The sequence below is a fragment of the Symphalangus syndactylus genome, chromosome 7 (assembly GCF_028878055.3).
Source record: "Symphalangus syndactylus isolate Jambi chromosome 7, NHGRI_mSymSyn1-v2.1_pri, whole genome shotgun sequence".
Lineage (NCBI taxonomy): Eukaryota > Metazoa > Chordata > Mammalia > Primates > Hylobatidae > Symphalangus > Symphalangus syndactylus.
The window spans coordinates 71,380,323-71,397,523 of NC_072429.2; the positions used below are offsets into that span (position 1 = coordinate 71,380,323).

At 41.1% G+C, this 17,201-nt stretch overlaps 2 protein-coding genes and 1 non-coding gene across 16 annotated transcripts in view; 1 reads left to right on the plus strand and 2 right to left on the minus strand.

Annotated features, from left to right (window-relative positions):
- The first annotated feature begins 916 nt into the window (after nt 1-916).
- The window catches only part of TERF1 (telomeric repeat binding factor 1), a 39,141-nt gene continuing 22,856 nt past the window's right edge, over nt 917-17,201 (plus strand). For 5 of the 14 annotated variants that reach the window (XM_055286494.2, XM_055286504.2, XM_055286496.2 and 2 more), the window contains exons 1-4: nt 957-1,326; nt 6,036-6,131; nt 14,185-14,306; nt 15,730-15,816. In XM_055286494.2, coding sequence (XP_055142469.1) covers nt 1,017-1,326; nt 6,036-6,131; nt 14,185-14,306; nt 15,730-15,816 — 615 coding nt within the window. In that variant the 5' untranslated portion in view covers nt 957-1,016. Of the gene's footprint in view, nt 1,327-5,056; nt 5,064-6,035; nt 6,132-14,184; nt 14,307-15,729; nt 15,817-17,201 lie in introns of those variants that run through there. The other 9 variants (XM_055286500.2, XM_055286502.2, XM_063643331.1 and 6 more) reach the window with 4 other exon arrangements.
- LOC129486502 (small ribosomal subunit protein eS26-like) lies at nt 7,116-7,561 on the minus strand. The gene has a single exon (XM_055286506.2). The coding sequence runs from the start codon at nt 7,536-7,538 to the stop codon at nt 7,191-7,193; it is 348 nt and encodes a 115-aa protein (XP_055142481.1). The 5' UTR covers nt 7,539-7,561; the 3' UTR covers nt 7,116-7,190.
- Nucleotides 12,455-12,558, minus strand: LOC129487046 (U6 spliceosomal RNA). Its single transcript, XR_008659180.1, has one exon. It is a non-coding gene; the product is annotated as a U6 spliceosomal RNA (small nuclear RNA).

Sequence of the window (17,201 nt, forward strand, 5' to 3'; positions counted from 1 at the left end):
TTTTATAAAGTGAACACACTGATGTAACCATTACCCACATCAAGGAACAGAAAACGGAGCCGGGCGTTGTGGCTCAGGCCTGTAAACCCAGCACTTTGGCAGGAGGATAACTTGAGGCCAGGAGTTGGGGACCAGCCTGAGCAACAGAGTGAAATCCTGTCTCAAAGGAAAAAAAAAAACAAAACAAAACACAAAAACAATAACCAGACCACCCATCCCCATTTAGAATTTCCTTTTGTGCTAAGTTTCAAAACTCAAAATAAGCATTCACTTATTTTCTACAAACTGCATTCTATAGTCGATCTCAAACCTTGATTGAGATACATTTCCATTATAGTATACTCTTTCTAGAGCACTGATCTCAACATGTGGTGCCCAGCCAAGTAGCGTTAGACTTTCAAATTCAAGGATCCCAAGCTAGACCAGCAGAACAGGAATTCTGGGAGTGGAGCCCGGCAATTTGTTTTTTAGCAAGCCCCCAGGCTGATTCTGATGCATCTTGAGGTTGGAGAAGCATGGATGTTGTCAGTTGTAACAGTTGTTGTTTGTGATCACGTAGTAACTGTTAGATGAATACTAGGGTTTAAAAGTGTTACGCTTGTCTAATAGTGACAAGTTCTCATTACCCATTTCTTTCTGAAATACGCTGCAGGCAAATGCGTTTTCATTTTAAATAACCATGTTGTTGTTCCAGTCAAGGTTGCACTTTACAAGGAATAAGGAAGATAAAGCTGCCTCCTCCTATCCTAATCTCACTCCTCGCTCAGTATGGAGTCCTCCAGTTTACCTACAAAGCCCCGCCCTAGACTGGCGGCAAATTCAACGCCCAGAGGCAGGAACAGGTGTCGGCCAATCAGAAGCCGGAGCAGGTGTTGGCCAATCAGAAGCCAGGCTTGAACGGCTCGCCCTTGTCCCGCCGGCGGAAGAGACTCTCCGCGGCCACGCCCCGCGCCCTCGAGTGCGAGCCAATCGTTGCTCGGCGCCTGAAGGGGCAGTACCCAGGCGAGCCATTTAACATGGCGGAGGACGTTTCCTCAGCGGCCCCGAGCCCGCGGGGCTGTGCGGATGGTAGGGATGCAGACCCTACCGAGGAGCAGATGGCAGAAACAGAGGGAAACGACGAGGAGCAGTTCGAATGCCAGGAACTGCTCGAGTGCCAGGTGCAGGTGGGGGCCCCCGAGGAGGAGGAGGAGGACTCGGGCCTGGTGGCCGAGGCCGAGGCCGTGGCTGCCGGCTGGATGCTCGATTTCCTCTGCCTCTCTCTTTGCCGAGCTTTCCGCGACGGCCGCTCCGAGGACTTCCGCAGGACCCGCAACAGCGCAGAGGGTGAGGGCGGACCGCGTCCGGGCCGGGACTACGCGGGGGGCGGATGCGGGATCCGTGGTGCGCGGCAGAGGGCTGGTTCCCTACGTCGCCGAGGGAGGTCGGGAGAGAGGGGCTGCTGCGTCCAATTAGCTGGGAGTCCGAGGCTCCGGGCTGAACTTTGTTGGAATCCCGGTTCGCCCGTTGTCAGCACCTGAGTTTTTCTCAGATTGATTTCCTCTTCGATAAAATGAAAATAAGACCCTGTTTAGGTTTGATGCAAGCATATTAAATGATTTAAAATGTATGCAGTTCCACTCAACCCAGTACCTTTGTCTCTTTTGGCGCTTTCTACTCAGGTATTCCTGTAGCAATATTCAGCAGTCCCTGTGGCCTCCAGTGACCCCCCAGGCATCAGTGTTTTATGTTAATTTGTGAGCTATTTAACCTCATTTGGCCTGCTGGCTCTACAGCAGTTAATTTTATTCTGTATAGGCTCAGAATAAAAGTAAATGTTGGCCACATGCCTGCAAGTCCCAGCTACTTGGGAGCCTGAGGTGGGAGGATCGCTTGAACCCAAGAGGCAGAGGTTGCAGTGAGTCGAGATCGTGCCACTACAGTCCTGCCTGGGTAACAGAGTGATACCTTGTATGAATAAATAAATGAATGAATGAAACTGTTCATGAAATGTGCTGCACCCCGCCCCCGTCCCAAGATGGGGGTCTCACTGTCACCCAGGCTGGAGAGTGTAGTGGCGCCATCACAGCTCACTGCAGGCTCGACCTCCTCAGGCTCAGGTATCCTCCCGCTTCAGCTTCTGGAGTAGCTGGGTCTGCAGGCGTGCACCACCACCCGCAGCTGTTAAGTTACAGGCGTGAGCCACGCGCCTGGCCTAGTGTAGCTTTTCGAAAAACAACAGAAAGATGTTCTGGTACTTCATTCATAGTTGGCGCTAAAATTACTGTGCAAGTATATGTTTATAATACTATAACTATGCTATTTAATAGAATTCTCAGAAAGACATTTTGACACATTTCATCTTCACCATAATCCTGTGAGTTAGGCAAATAATCTTAGTTTTAAGGTACTGATAGGTTAAAAGGGAGTGTTTCAGCCCCATGCTTTATCTTCCAGTTCAAGGATCTTTCCTCTATATTGCGGTTAACACTGGAGCCAGGGATAATTAACATTAAGTAGAAAATTAAATCCTGGAAGGAAGCTAGTTCCTCAGAATTCTCTTAGAGTTCTCTTAGAGTTGGAGACATTGGTATGAGCTGTTCAGCTCATGTAGGTATAGATGACTTAGAAATATTTACATATGCATGTGTAGACATAGGTTACTATACAAATATGTATTTCCTTACTCTGTCAGATAAAAGGGCACAGAAGCAACCTAACTCTAGTAACAATGAGTACACCTAGCACCCCGATCTTGTTTACAACTAAGTTTAAAGACCTCACTTGGCTTTATTGTGATTCTGGATTCAGGTAATACTTTATTCCATAAAATAAGTGCTCGATGAATTGAGCAGTTGGGGGTTGGCTTTATAGACAGTAATACTTAAGGAAGCTGAAACAGAACAAAAAGAAGATTGGTTATTTCACAGTTACTTGTAAGGCTGGGACAGGGAGACAGAACAGTAGATCCATGGGATGCAGAATGGATGTTGTGTTAGCAAGCATGAAAGCAACAGTAATTTCCTTGTACCTACGTCTACCTCAGAGCTCTTGAGTGGTTAGGCTCATTATCAATGAGCAATGGTATTTCAAAAGGAATCTTTTTTCCAAGCAGTAGATCTCAATAATGGGCTTAAAATATTCAGTAAACCATGGTGTAAACAGAGGCACTGTCATCTTGTTCCATTTCTAGAGCACAGGCAAAGTTGGTATATCATTTTAAGGGCTTAAGATTTTCAGAATGAGAAATGGGCAATGGGTTTAACTTAAAGTCACCAGCAACATTAGTCCCTAACAAGAGAGTCAGCCTGTCCTTTGAAATATTGAAGTTAGGCATTGACTTCTCTCTGGCTATGAAAGTTCTCTATGACATCATCTTCTAATATGAGGCTGTTTCATCTACAACTAAAATCTGTTGTTGGCTGGATGCAGTGGCTCACACCTGTAATCCCAGCCCTTTGGAAGGCCAAGGCGGTTGGATCACTTGAGGTCAGGAGTTTGACACCAGCCTGGCCAACATGGGGAAACCCCATCTACTAAAAATACAACAATTAGCTGGGCATTGTGGCACACGTCTGTAATTCCAGCTACCCAGGAGGCTGAGGCACAAGAATCGATCACTTGAACCTGGGAGGTAGAGGCTGCAGTGAGCCGAGGTCACGCCACTGCACTCCAACCTGGGTGACAGCGAGATTGTCTCAAAAAGAAAACCAAAATAAGTTGTTTAGTGTAACCACCTTCATTTGTGATTGTAGCTAGATCTTCTCAATAACTTGTAGCTTTTACTTCAGCACTTGCTGCTTCACCTTGCACTTCTATGTCATAGAGATGGCTTCTTTCCTTAAACCTCATGAACCAACAACCTCTGCTAGCTTCCAACTTTTCTTTTGCAATTTTCTTACCTCTTTCAGCCTTCTTAGACTTGCTGTGGATTAGCTGTGGCTTAAAGGAATGTTGTCGCTGGTTTGATTTTTTTTCTATCCAAGTCAAACTTTCTCCATATGAGCAATAGGCTCTTTTACTTTCTTATCATTTATGTGTTCAGTGGATTCGAACTTTTAATTTCCTTTAAGAACTTTTCCTTTGTATTAACAACTTGGCTGTTAGGCACAAGAGGCCTATGTTTCAGCCTATCGTGGCATTTGACATCCTTTCCTCACTAAGCTTGATCATTTCTAGCTTTTAATTTAAAGTGAGAGACATGCAAGTCTTCCTTTCACTGAAACACTTGGAGGGCATGTAGAGTTACTCATTGGCCTAATTTCAATATTGTTGTGTTTCAGGAAATAAGGAGGCCTGAAGAGAGGGAGTAAGGGGAAGGGCTGGTCAGTGGAGCAGTTAGAACACACACAATATTTATGGAATAAGTTTGTGTCTTATATGGGCGTGATTTGTGGTACTCCAGAACCTTTACAATAGTAACATCAGAGATTATTGACCACAGACCACCATACAGATACAATAATAATGAAAAAGTTTGAAATATTGCAAGAATTATCAAAATGTGACAGGTACAGTTACTGTTAGAAAAATGAGCTGGACGTGGTGGCTCATGCCTGTAATCGCAGCACTTTGGGAGGCTGAGGCGGGCGGATCCCGAGGTCAGGAGATCGAGACAATCCTGGCTAACATGGTGAAACCCCATCTCTACTAAAAAAAATACAAAAAAAATTAGCCAGGCGTGGTGGCGGGTGCCTGTAGTCCCAGCTGTGCGGGAGGCTGAGGCAGAAGAATGGCGTGAACCTGGGAGGTGGAGCTTGCAGTGAGCAGAGATGCACCACTGCACTCCAGCCTGGGCAACAGAGCCAGACTCCGTCTCAAAAAAAAAAAAAAAAAAAAATGGTGCCGTTAGACTTGGCTCAAGCTGGGCTGCCGTAAACTTTCAATTTGTAAAAAACATGCTATCTGCAAAGCACAATAAAATGAAATATGTCAGCACCTATCCTTCGTGGTACTCATTAAAATTTTAATTACTTACATAACTTTTTGTTTAATTGTGTCTTCTCAGATTAAAACCTTCATGGGGGCAGAGACTGGCTATCTTAAGTCATCACCTCCTAACACAGGCTGGCAGTAGATGTTCAGTAAATATTGAATGGCTTGTGTTTAAATTCTGTATAAATTTTGTGCTCTCTTAAAATCCTGTTAAATTCTATTATGACTGTGTATGGTCCAGATAATCTCTGGTGTAGCATAAGATTATGTTAGAATTGAGGGAGGAAATTGGGTAAATATATATTTGTCTTACATGCCTAATTGCTACAGAACTGCTTTTCAGTTTGCTAGTTATTTAAGTTTTTTATATACACCAACCAAGCCTTGGGTTAAGTATAATGGTAGTATTGGCACCTTCAGGTCTTAGGTTAGACATTATTTCCTCAGAGAAGCCTTCCCTGACACCTCCTCTGTGCAGAAGATACTTAAACACACAGATTTCTTGTTATATGCTTCCAAAGCATTCTGTACTTGTCTTTTTAAAGTTTTCACCACATTTTTACTTCAGTAGTTCAATCGCTTGTCTCTCATTGCTATATGGTAAAAAGCTCACTGTGGTCCAGGAGTATGGCTTACTTGGTATTGTATGTAGTCACTGCCTGACTCAACATCTGGGTGGGCATTCAAGTTTTGGGGAGGTTAATATTAATTAATATGTTTTAAAATACAACTTTGTAAGCCAAACAGACTCACTTAACTGAAACCTTGATAGAAATAATATAAAATATTTTCTATTATATGAAATGTTTCTAGGTATAAGTTTCCAACCAATGATTTTACACATTTTATAATTTGTATCTAAATCTTTTTTGTTAATGTAGACTGCTACTTGTGAAAGAATTTTCAACAATTTTTATTCTACATGTGAAAGTTATATTTTGTAAGAAATGTCTTCATTGCTATTCTTTTTTTGTTCTGAATTTTAATCAGATCTTAAATGTACAACTCTAAATTTATGATAATTTTTACAATATGTTTGTAACCTATTACTGAACAAACCACACAGTGGCACTACTGGATCAAGTTTGATTTTAATAAAATTTACTTTTTTTCTTTTTTAGCTATTATTCATGGACTATCCAGTCTAACAGCTTACCAGTTGAGAACAATATACATATGTCAGTTTTTGACAAGAATTGCAGCAGGAAAAACCCTTGGTAAATATGTGTTTTTATTTTATATTGGAAATATTTCAATCTGTGTCTAAATGTAAGACAATGGGAAGAAACAGATGTTTCTGGGGGAAGTTTGCCTACAAGTGCCTGGTGCATAGGGGTGTGTGGGGTGTGTGTGTGTATGTGTGTACACATACAGTCATATCTAAAGCAAGTAAAAGAAATATAGTCCCTGTCATCTTAGAACATTGGTTCTCAAACTTTAGCCTGCTCCGGAATTACTTAAAGGACTTATTAAAAAAAAAAAAAAACATAGTGCTGAGTCTCCCTAACTCTCATGTGTTTCCGATTCAGTAGGATGGGTATGGGGCTCTGAAATGTACATTTCTAATAAATTCCCAGGTGATTCTGATGCTACTGTTGGGGAATTGTGTTTCATTGACTCTATTTGGTAACTTTGTGGTGACTCCAATCATACACACTCTGTTTTTTATTGGCAACTATTATATTTGAAACCTTTTATTTGAACTTGATGCCAGCACTTATTTATGTAAGAAGTACAGTTTATAGCTGTAATCTCTCTCCCTTGTCTCTGTAGTTCCATTTTAGATTGTAATGGGCAAGGCTGATTCAGTTTATCAGTAATGACTGGTATTTACAACATGGTCATTTTTTTTTTTTTCTTTGAGAAGGAGTCTCGCTCTTTCACCCAGGCTGGAGTGCAGTGGCGCAATCTCGGCTCACTGCAAGCTCCGCCCCCTGGGGTTCACGCCATTCTCCTGCCTCAGCCTCCCGCGTAGCTGGGACTACAGGCGCCCGCCACCTCGCCTGGCTAATTTTTTGTATTTTTAGTAGAGACGGGGTTTCACCGTATTAGCCAGGATGGTCTCGATCTCCTGACCTCGTGATCCGCCCGCCTCAGCCTCCCAAAGTGCTGGGATTACAGGCGTGAGCCACCGTGCCTGGCAACATGGTCATTTTAAAAGGCTATTTGATGCAAATAATTTTGTATTTAGATTGATTTTTTTTTTTTTAAGTACAATTTCCATTTTATTTTTCTCCAGAGAATAGTCTGTCTTCAATCTTTAAGAACTCAGCTCCTTACATGGGCTTTGGTGGGGGACGTGGGGCAGCACCTGCAGGTCTAAATCGGGGTGGGGGTGTTCGGTCCTTGCGGGCTTCACGAGATCGATTCCTGACTACTTTGCTGTGAATTGCACAGCTCACACAGTAATGTAGCTTCGCATACAGCTTGGGAAGCACATAGGCATCGAAGACGCTCGCTTCAGAAATGTCCCTGACTGCTGCGGCCTCCACTGTGTTTCGAATGACGAATTTCTTAATGGCCTTGTCCGTGGGCACGCATCGGGCACAGTTAGTGCAGCGAATAGGCTGCACGTGGCCGCGGCCCTTTTTGGCACGACCATTGTTCCTTCTTTTCTTTGTCATTTTGGAGGCACGGACCGGAGAGAGTAGATTGATTTTTATAATTTACAAAATACTTTTCCAACAATCCTGAGTAGTGGGCAGTACTTACATAAAACTGCTTGCTTATTGAAGTGTTGTCTTACATAAAATCCCAGTGTATTAGCACCACTGTCAAGGCCCTCACTAAAGTAGCTCTGGCTGATGTAGTCTGCTTTGTTTAGGGGGTGAAGGTAAGTCTGGAGTTGGTGCCAGGACCATAAATGGATAAAACTAGACAGAGGCAGAATAGTTGGGAAAGAGACAGAGCCATAGGTAGGCCTGGGCCAGTTGCTGGAGAAGTAGCAGGCTGGAGCAAAATTCCAGACCATGCAGACTATAAGTTGACACTGTTGTTAACAGGGTTGTTTTCTAAATTAGGGTGGAAAAGTATTCTAAAGTGCCTGGCAGTGCTTTACACATAGTAGTTGTTCAGCACATCTTAGTTGCTTCCTGGATAACCTTTTCGCCAAAAATGGTGGGGTGGAATCCAGATTTTATGTGTGATCTCATGGTTTAATCTTGGAATTTACCAGGATACTCTTTTGGATATATCCTAGATACAATAGGCCAGGATCAGCTGTCAAGAATCAATGTATTTCACCATAATGCACTCAACTGAGGCAGCATTTAAAATTTTATGTATTGGATTTTCAGCTATACATAACCTTTTTTTTGTTTGTTTTGCTCTATAGTGGCACTGCCTAATAGAGATATGTGAACCACATGTCTAATTTAAAATTTTCTAATAGCTATATTAAGAAAAGTAGGCCAGGCATAGTGACTCATACCTGTAATCCCAGTACTTTGGGAGGCCTAGACAGGAGGATCGCTTGAGCCTAAGAATTTGACACCAGCCTAGGCAACATAGCGAGACCCTGTCCCTACAAAAAATCTAAAAATTGGCCGGGCGTGGTGGCTGATGCCTGTAATCCCAGCACTTTGGGAGGCTGAGGCGGGCGGATCACAAGGCCAGGCGATCGAGACCATCCTGGCTAACATGGTGAAACCCCGTCTCTACTAAAAATACAAAAAAAAAAAAAAAAAATTAAAAAGTTAACCACGTGTGGTCCTCTGGAGACTGAGGTGGGAGGATCGTTTGAGCCCAGGAGGTTGAGGCTGTGGTGAGCTGTGATTGTGCCACTTCACTTCAGCCTGAGTGACAGAATGAAACCCTGTCACGAAATTTAGAAATTCCCATTCCAGCAGGTGTAGCTAAAAAATAATAATTAAAATAGGTGGAATTAATTTTGATAATCTTATTTAACTCAGTATTTCTCAAACACTATGTCAACAAGTAATCAGTGTAAAAAATGTTAGTAAGGCCAGGCACATGACTCACACCTGTAATCCCAGCTCTGGGAGGCTGAGGTGGGCGGATCACTTGAGCCCACAAGTTTGAGGCTGCAGTGAGCTATGATCACACCACTGCACCCCAACCTGGGCAGCACAGCCAGACCCCCATCTCTTAAAAAAAAAATCAAATGAGATATTCTACCTTTTTTTGGAGTAAGTCTTTGAAATCTTATGTGTACTTTATACTTAAGATGCATCTCAATTCAAACTAGCCATATTTTAGCTGTGCAGTAATCATGTATGGCTAGTAGCTACCATATTGGGTTTAGTCTCCTACCCCACATAGCTTTGACAAGATTGGACATGTTTGGGGTGCTGTGGCCTTAGACCCCCACATAGCTGTGAAATACAGCAGATATCTTAAAGGGGAAATGCTTGTCATCCTCCTCTCACGGAACTTTAAGCTTTTTTTTTTTTTTAGACAGGGTGTCTCTCTGGCCCAGGCTGGAATGCATGGTGCCATCATAGTTTATTGCAGACTCAAACTCTTGAGTTCAAGTGATCCTCCCACCTCAGCCTCCTGAGTAGCTAGGACTACAGGTGCACCCTCAGGCCCAGTTAATTTTTTAATTTTTTGTAGAGACGAGGTCTCATGTTGTCCAGGCTGGTCTTGAACTCCTGGCCTTAAGTGACCCTCCCACCTAGGCCTCTCAAAACTCTGGGAGACTTAATGTGCCTTTCCACTGCAGCCTACTGCATTGCCCTGGAACTCAGCACATGTCCTGTGGAGAAAAGCCAATCATGTTTGCAGTTCCTCTAGTTTGCAGTCGACGTGCCAGCCCCAAGGAAACCACCAGAAGCTGTTCTTATTTGTCTTTCCCCAGTAAAGTCTCTCTGGCTGGAGTACACTGGATCCTCAGCCTTATCCAAAATCAGCAAATCAGCAGCTCACCTCAGAAGGGATTCTCTCTGGAATTTTAGTTCATCTCATTTTCATTGCTTCCACGGCTATCCCATGTCTTTAGTAACGTGATTTTGGAGTTTATCTTATTGTTTTCTAGTTGTAGTGTGAGTGTTTTGTTTGCTGCAGTATACTACATCCCACCTGGAAGTGAATGTCTATACTGTAAATTTTTTGAAGCTAAATCTAACATACATTTTTCTCTGTCACATTTATAAGAAGGAAGGCAGGTAAGTGAGAAGGGTTAAGTAATGTCAGTCAAGAAATACTTATTTGAAAATGTGTGTTGAAATTAGTTCTTGAAAGAAAGCAAGCAGATGAAAAATGAGGAAGAAAAATTAGGCAGTCTACCTTTGCATTTTCATTTCACTACTTTTGAGGCACAGTAAGTTATTTTTAAGTGTCTTGGTGTCTGCTTGTACTACTTGCTAGGTGTATGACCTCTCTAGCTCTCAGATCTTACTGTATAAAACAAGTGCCACAGTGCCTGACACTCAGTGTTAGTTATTAACATGAATATCTTTTGTACACCTCTTTCTTACCTTATGCTGCTCCATTTTCTTGAAGTGTTCTCCTTCCTATCCTTGTACTCTACACTTAGTTATCATCTGTTTATCTTTAATGCCCCAATTTGGATGACTTCTGTTTCATGAAGGATTCACTTCTAGTATTCCTACTTAGAGTTAATACCATGTTCCTCAAATACACTAGACTCTGCTTGAGAATTTAATCTCTGGGAGATGGGTATAGGCATCAATTTTTTTTTACTTTTTTTTTTTTTTTGAGACGGACTCTCACTGTGTCGCCAGGCTGGAGTACAGTGGCGCCATCTTGGCTCACTGCAACCTCCACCTCCCGGGTTCAAGCGATTCTTCTGCCTCAGCCTCCTGAGTAGCTGGGACTACAGGCGTGCGCCACCATGCCTGGCTAATTTTTCTATTATTAGTAGAGACAGGGTTTCACCATGTTGGCCAGGATGGTCTCAATTTCTTGATTGGCGGATCTCGTGATCCGCCTGCCTTGGACTCCCAAAGTGCTGGGATTACAGGCATGAGCCACCGCACCTGGCCATGCATCAGTATTTTTCAAAAGCTCTTCAGATGTTTCTGAGGTGTAGCAAACATTGAGAACCATTGGCATAATGCACAGTTCCATTAAAGTACCAGTTATATTGGTTTGTCTGCATGTCTTCTTCCATAGCTAGGATGTGAATTCCACAAGGTCAGGAACTTTTTTTTTCATGTTTGTATCTTAAGTACCTGACACAGAACCTGGAATATAAAGAGACTTAGTATGTGAATGAATATATTTTTATATCTAAAATGTTGGAAAAATAATTCGGAGAGGACAATAGGAAATAAAGTAAAAATATTTGAAACTACGAATATTTAAACTGCGTGCTCACTCTGGTTTTTCAAGGAAAAAAGGATGTGCTATTTAAAATTCTCTGTATTCACCGGGCGCGGTGGCTCAAGCCTGTAATCCCAGCACTTTGGGAGGCCGAGGCGGGCGGATCACGAGGTCAGGCGGTCGAGACCATCCTGGCTAACACAGTGAAACCCCATCTCTACTAAAAATACAAAAAATTAGCCGGGCGTGTTGGCGGGCGCCTGTAGTCCCAGCCCCAGCTACTCGGGAGGCTGAGGCAGGAGAATGGCTTGGACCCGGGAGGCGAAGCTTGCAGTGAGCCGAGATCGCGCCACTGCACTCCAGCCTGGGGGACAGAGCAAGACTCCGTCTCAAAAAAAAAAAAAAATTAAAAAAAAAAAAAAATAAATAAAATTCACTTTATTTGGTCGGGCTCATGCCTGTAATCCCAGCACTTTGGGAGGCCGAGGCGGGTGGATCACCTGAGGTCAGGAGTTCGAGACCAGCCTGGCCAACATGGCGAAACCCCGTCTCTGCTAAAAGTACAAAAATTAGCCCAGTGTGGTGGTGGGCACCTGTAATCCCAGCTACTTGGGAGGCTGAGACAGGAGAATCACTTGAACCCAGAGGGCGGAGGTTGCAGTAAGCTGAGATCGCGTCACTTCACTCCAGCCTGGTCAGAAGAGCAAAGCACCTTCTCAAAAAATAAATAAGTAAAAATAAAAATAAAAAATTCTCTTTATTATGCTTATTTTTTTTTTTTTTTTTTTTTTGAGACAGAGTCTCTCTCTGTCCCCCAGGCTGGAGTGCAGTGGCGTGATCTCGGCTCAGTGCAAACTCCGCCTCCCGGGTTCACGCCATTCTCCTGCCTCAGCCTCCCGAGTAGCTGGGACTACAGGTGCCTGCCAACACGCCCGGCTAATTTTTTGTATTTTTAGTAGAGACGGGGTTTCACCGTGTTAGCCAGGATGGTCTCGATCTCCTGACCTCGTGATCCGCCCGCCTCGGCCTCCCAAAGTGCTGGGATTACAGGCTTGAGCCACCGCGCCCGGCCTATTATGCTTATTTGTTGCATACTTGCTATGGAACTACAACTGTGCTAGGAATTACAGGGGTTTAGAAAAATACACTTAAGTGGCTTCTGCCCCCCAAAATTTGAAATATTATGCATTATAGAGTAAGAATTTTTTTGTCTTCAAGACACTGTAAAAGCTAATAGGGTTGTTGAGGTAAGTACTACAAGGCATTAAAAAACGAATAATGATACAAGAGTTTCTTTTTAATGCAATGCTTCATGAATTTTTGCGTCATCCTTCTCGAGGGGTCATGCTAATCTCTGCATTCTTCCAATTTTTATACATGTGCTGCCAAAGCAAGCACATATAGGAGATTTAGAGAAAGGACATTTCCTAGTCTCTTAGCTGCTGGGGTAAGGACAGCATTCAAGAAAGAGGTGCAGTTTACACTATGGCTGTAAGAATTGCTAGATTTTGTCAGAAAGAAAGTATAAAAATGGTAGTCTATCCATATCCTCAGATGTGGTGTGGGGGTGGGGGGAAGGTAGTCTAGACAAAATGAAAACATTAGCATTATTTTGAAAATAAACTATAGTTTACCTGGATAGTAGACTCTTGATTTCCATATACAACTTCATAAACTTGGTTCTCACCCAGGCTTCCTATGATAGTAAATGTTAGCACCATTTATCCAATTATTAAAACCCAAGAGTCCTCCATTTTTTCCTTATGCTGTACATGCAGTCCATTAGCAGGTTCTATTCTACATTTAAAATAAGTTCCAAAACAGACAACTACTTGCCTCTTACATCATCTTTCTAAGAGTATGCATCCAACTTGCCCACCGACCTTCCTCCTGCCCTTTGTATTTGTTGTTTCAAGACAGGGTCTTGCTCTGTCACCCACGCTGGAGTGCTGTGGTGTCATCATCGCTCACTGAGCCTCAGACTCCTGGCTCAAGCAGTCCTCCCACCTCAGCCTCCCAAGTAGCTGAGACTACAGGCATACGCCCCTACCTGGCTCTTCCTGCCCTTTGAACCTCAAACTCCTCCTCAGGACCTTTGCACTTGCCATTCCCTCTGGAATGTTTTTCTTCCAGATCTTTGTGTGACTTCCTTCTGCTTCACATTATGCTGTTCTCAGCTCCATTGTCACTTCTTCAGAGAGGTCTTTAACCTGTCTGAAAGAGCTTCCCTCTCCCCTACCATTCTTCATTTCCAGAACCTTTTTTCTTTTCTTTTTTCTAGCCCTTACTACTCTGAAACTGTATTGTTTACTACTCTGAAACTGTATTTCTCATCAGCATGTGAGCATCATAAGAGCAGGATTTTGTCTTATTCACTGAGCCATTCCAAGTTTTTAGGCGAGTGCCTATATATAGTGAGTGATCAATAAATATTTATCGAATGAATTGTAGACTGTAGATGCTAGACATGTAAGACATTATCATGGAGGCTCTTGAATGTCCGAATGGGTTGTTGCTGTGTAATTTGCTTATTAGTTATCGGCTGTTGTTGAGTCTTTGTTCTGAATAACTTGATCACAACTCTTTTAGGAAAGCTTAATAATAGTACAACTATTATCTCATTATATATTCACATAAATTCTGTGAGGTAGTATTTATTATCACCATTTTATAGGTGAGAAAACTGGCCTGTCTTGAGGTTTGTTATAATGCATTAGACTTAGGAACCACTTAAGAATTCTGTTGCTATGACATGTTATGTAAAATAGTTTATTTTCGTTCTTTAAGAACGTTTTTGTAAAGAAAATTTTCAAATGTTTGTAATCTCATCAACCTTTTTCCATTTGAAATTGATCTTAATGAGCCAATTAACTTAGAAAATAAAATCACTTCTAAACTGGTATAAACAAGAAGAGTACCTAGCACATAGTATACACTCAGTAAATATTTAAAGGAATGCATTATTAAAAACACAGAGTTCTACTTAGCTTTCTGAGTTACTTATTTTTGTTCTGTTTTTAAAAGATGCACAGTTTGAAAATGATGAACGAATTACACCCTTGGAATCAGCCCTGATGATTTGGGGTTCAATTGAAAAGGAACATGACAAACTTCATGAAGAAATACAGAATTTAATTAAAATTCAGGTATGAATAAATTACTTTTATGCTTATAATTATTATATTTCTAGAAAATAAGAACATTTAACATTTAAAAGAAATTAAGAGAACCTAGTAGAAGTTGAGCAGTAGTAAAATTTAATGTATTGTTTCTCTTCAGAAATTTGACCTTTGGTTTATAGTCTTAACATGAGCACTGGGGGATGGAACTTAATGTGCCATACTTAAGTATTATGTTGCCCCTATGTTGTGGAAAATTTAAAAACCAGGGGTTTGTGCTCTCCCAATTGGTATTTAAAGATTATGTAAAAAGTAGATAATATTTTTAATTAATGGTAAATTTTAGATTTTTGTAATCAAGAATATATAAAATTTTAACCCAGTAGGGAGAATTTTAGTAGACAGTAAGTAGCCCAAAAACATCATTCAAAGATACAATAGCTAGCAGTCAAAGCAGATATTAGGTACTTTCATAGTTAAATAAACTTTTTCTCTTTTGAGAATTTTAAAAATTTCTTTTCAGGTTGGATAAAAGAAAATCCAGGTCATTCCCCACCTTCCCAAGAATTAGTGTGGTGATTGTCAAGTAGAATTAGGACCTGAAGAAAAGAAAATGAGCAGAAAAACGACTGCTTCCTTTATGAATTCAACCCAGAGCAAAGAGATTTGTCATGTCATTGCAATCTTTTAGGCTGCTAGAGAAAGCAAGTCTTTCTTAATACACTACTGTAAAGTCGAATGGGTGACAAAGTTTATAGCAAACATTTAATATATTCCTTACTATTTGCCAGGCACTGTTCTAAACTCTTTCGCATAAAACTCTTACATCCTCATAACAATCCTATGAAATGGGTACTATTGTTTCCACCATTTTACATATAAGGTAACTGGGGCACCAAGAGGTTAAGTAGCTTACCGAGTTTACATAGCTACCCAAATGGTAAGTGGTCCTGTCTTACCATGTTACCAAAAATGCCAATGCATGAAAAAAATGATCATTAAAAAACATCTAGCTTCTTAGGTTTGTATTAGATATTTTCCAGGGATCTGACTAGCAAATTTTATGTATCCTAATCATCACAAACATCATCTACCTCCTCTCATTTCCCTTTTACTCAAAATTAATATTTAGGTGGGTCCTAAATGTACGTGGTATGGCTTCTAATTTATTTATTAATACATACTTCTAATTGGGTCTAAATTAGAGATAGAATGCTGGGCATTTATGAATAAATGTGCATGGGACCAGTGCAAATTTTTCATGTCATTTCAAGCGACACTTACTTTGTCTTTGAAAAAGTATTTTATATCATTTATCAAATTAAAATTATTAAACTACATAAAAATGTTTTCAACAGAGGATTTCAGACTTACCTGAGTTATCTTAATAATTAAATAATTATTGGGTATTTTTAAACGCAGTCTAAGGTTGGTATTTTTCATCTTTTAGGCTATAGCTGTTTGTATGGAAAATGGCAACTTTAAAGAAGCAGAAGAAGTCTTTGAAAGAATATTTGGTGATCCAAATTCTTATATGGTAATTATTTAAATTAAAACCATAGAATTTTAGAACTGTTTATGTAGAATGAGGAAAACTGAAAGAAAATTGGAAGAGAAAAGAAATGCCTTATCTTTTAAACAGTATAGAATAATACTGTGCAATAGAAAAACTATGCAAGTCACATATGTGATTTAAAATTTTCGAATAAGCTGGATGCAGTAGCTTACACCTATAATTCCAGCACTTTGGGAGGCTGAGGTGGGAGGATCCCTTGAGCTCAGGCATTCAAGACCAGCCTGGGCAACATAGAGAGATCCTCATCTCTCCAAAAAGAAGAAATAATAAATAATGAAAAATAAATAAAATTTTCCAGTAGTCATATTTAAAAAGTAAAAAGAGGCGGGGTGCAATAGCTCATGCCTATAATACCAGTACTTTAGGAGGCTGAAGCAGGAGGATCATTTGAGGTCACTAGTTCAAGAGCAGCCTGGGCAACACAGCGAGACCTTGTTCTCTACAAAAAAATTAAAAATTAGCCAGGTGTGGTGGCGCAATACTGTAGTCTTGAGGTGGGAGGATTGCTTGAGCCCAGGAAGTCAAGGCTGCAGTGAGCTATAACGCCGCCGCTGTGCTCCAGCCTAAGCAACAGAGAGAGACCGTGTCTCTAAAAATAAATAAATAATAAAATAGTATAGTATTTGCATATAACATATATACATCCTCCTGTATACTGTAAATCATCTCTAGATTATGTATAATAACTTACACAATGTAAATAGTTGTACTGTTTAGAAACAAAAAGATACAGAACAGTCTGTATGTGTTCAGTACAGGTGTAATTTTTTCCCCCATACATTTTGTGGAACAAATACATGCATTTCTTTTGGGTTTATATGAAGAGTAGAACTGATGAGTCATAAGATGTGTACATACTCAGTTTTAGTAGATATTGCCAAACTGTTTTCCAAAGTAGTTATGTCAGTTCCTCCATTAGTGTGAAAGAATTCTAGTTGCTCCACACACCTTACATCTGGGTTTTCATTTTAGCCATTCAGGCAAATACACAGTGCTATCCCATTGGATTTTAATTTGTTTCCCTGATGAATAATCAGATTGAGCACTTTCCCTTGATAACGTTAGTAGATATAGTTGGAGAGTGACTACCTTAATCCAATAAGGAACCTGGGCCTAGTAGAGAGTAGGTTGGGCAGTTTTGGCAAGGCTTTGTCTGTCTCTAATTTAACCCTGTCCCTGGGGTATAACCCTCCAGAAATTTCAGCCAATAGCCTGATATGTCTGTTGGGTTATCTACCCTTATATTTTCTCCGTAGCACTATGAGACTACTGAAAATTCTACTCTGCTTATACCTCCCAGAAGAGGAAAACTTATGGCCAGGAAATATGAAGAGGTTAAGATAAGT

Coding starts and splice junctions, on each gene's coding strand:
- LOC129486502 (XM_055286506.2), bottom strand. CDS start 7,538: ATGACAAAGAAAAGAAGGAACAATGGTCGTGCCAAAAAGGGCCGCGGC.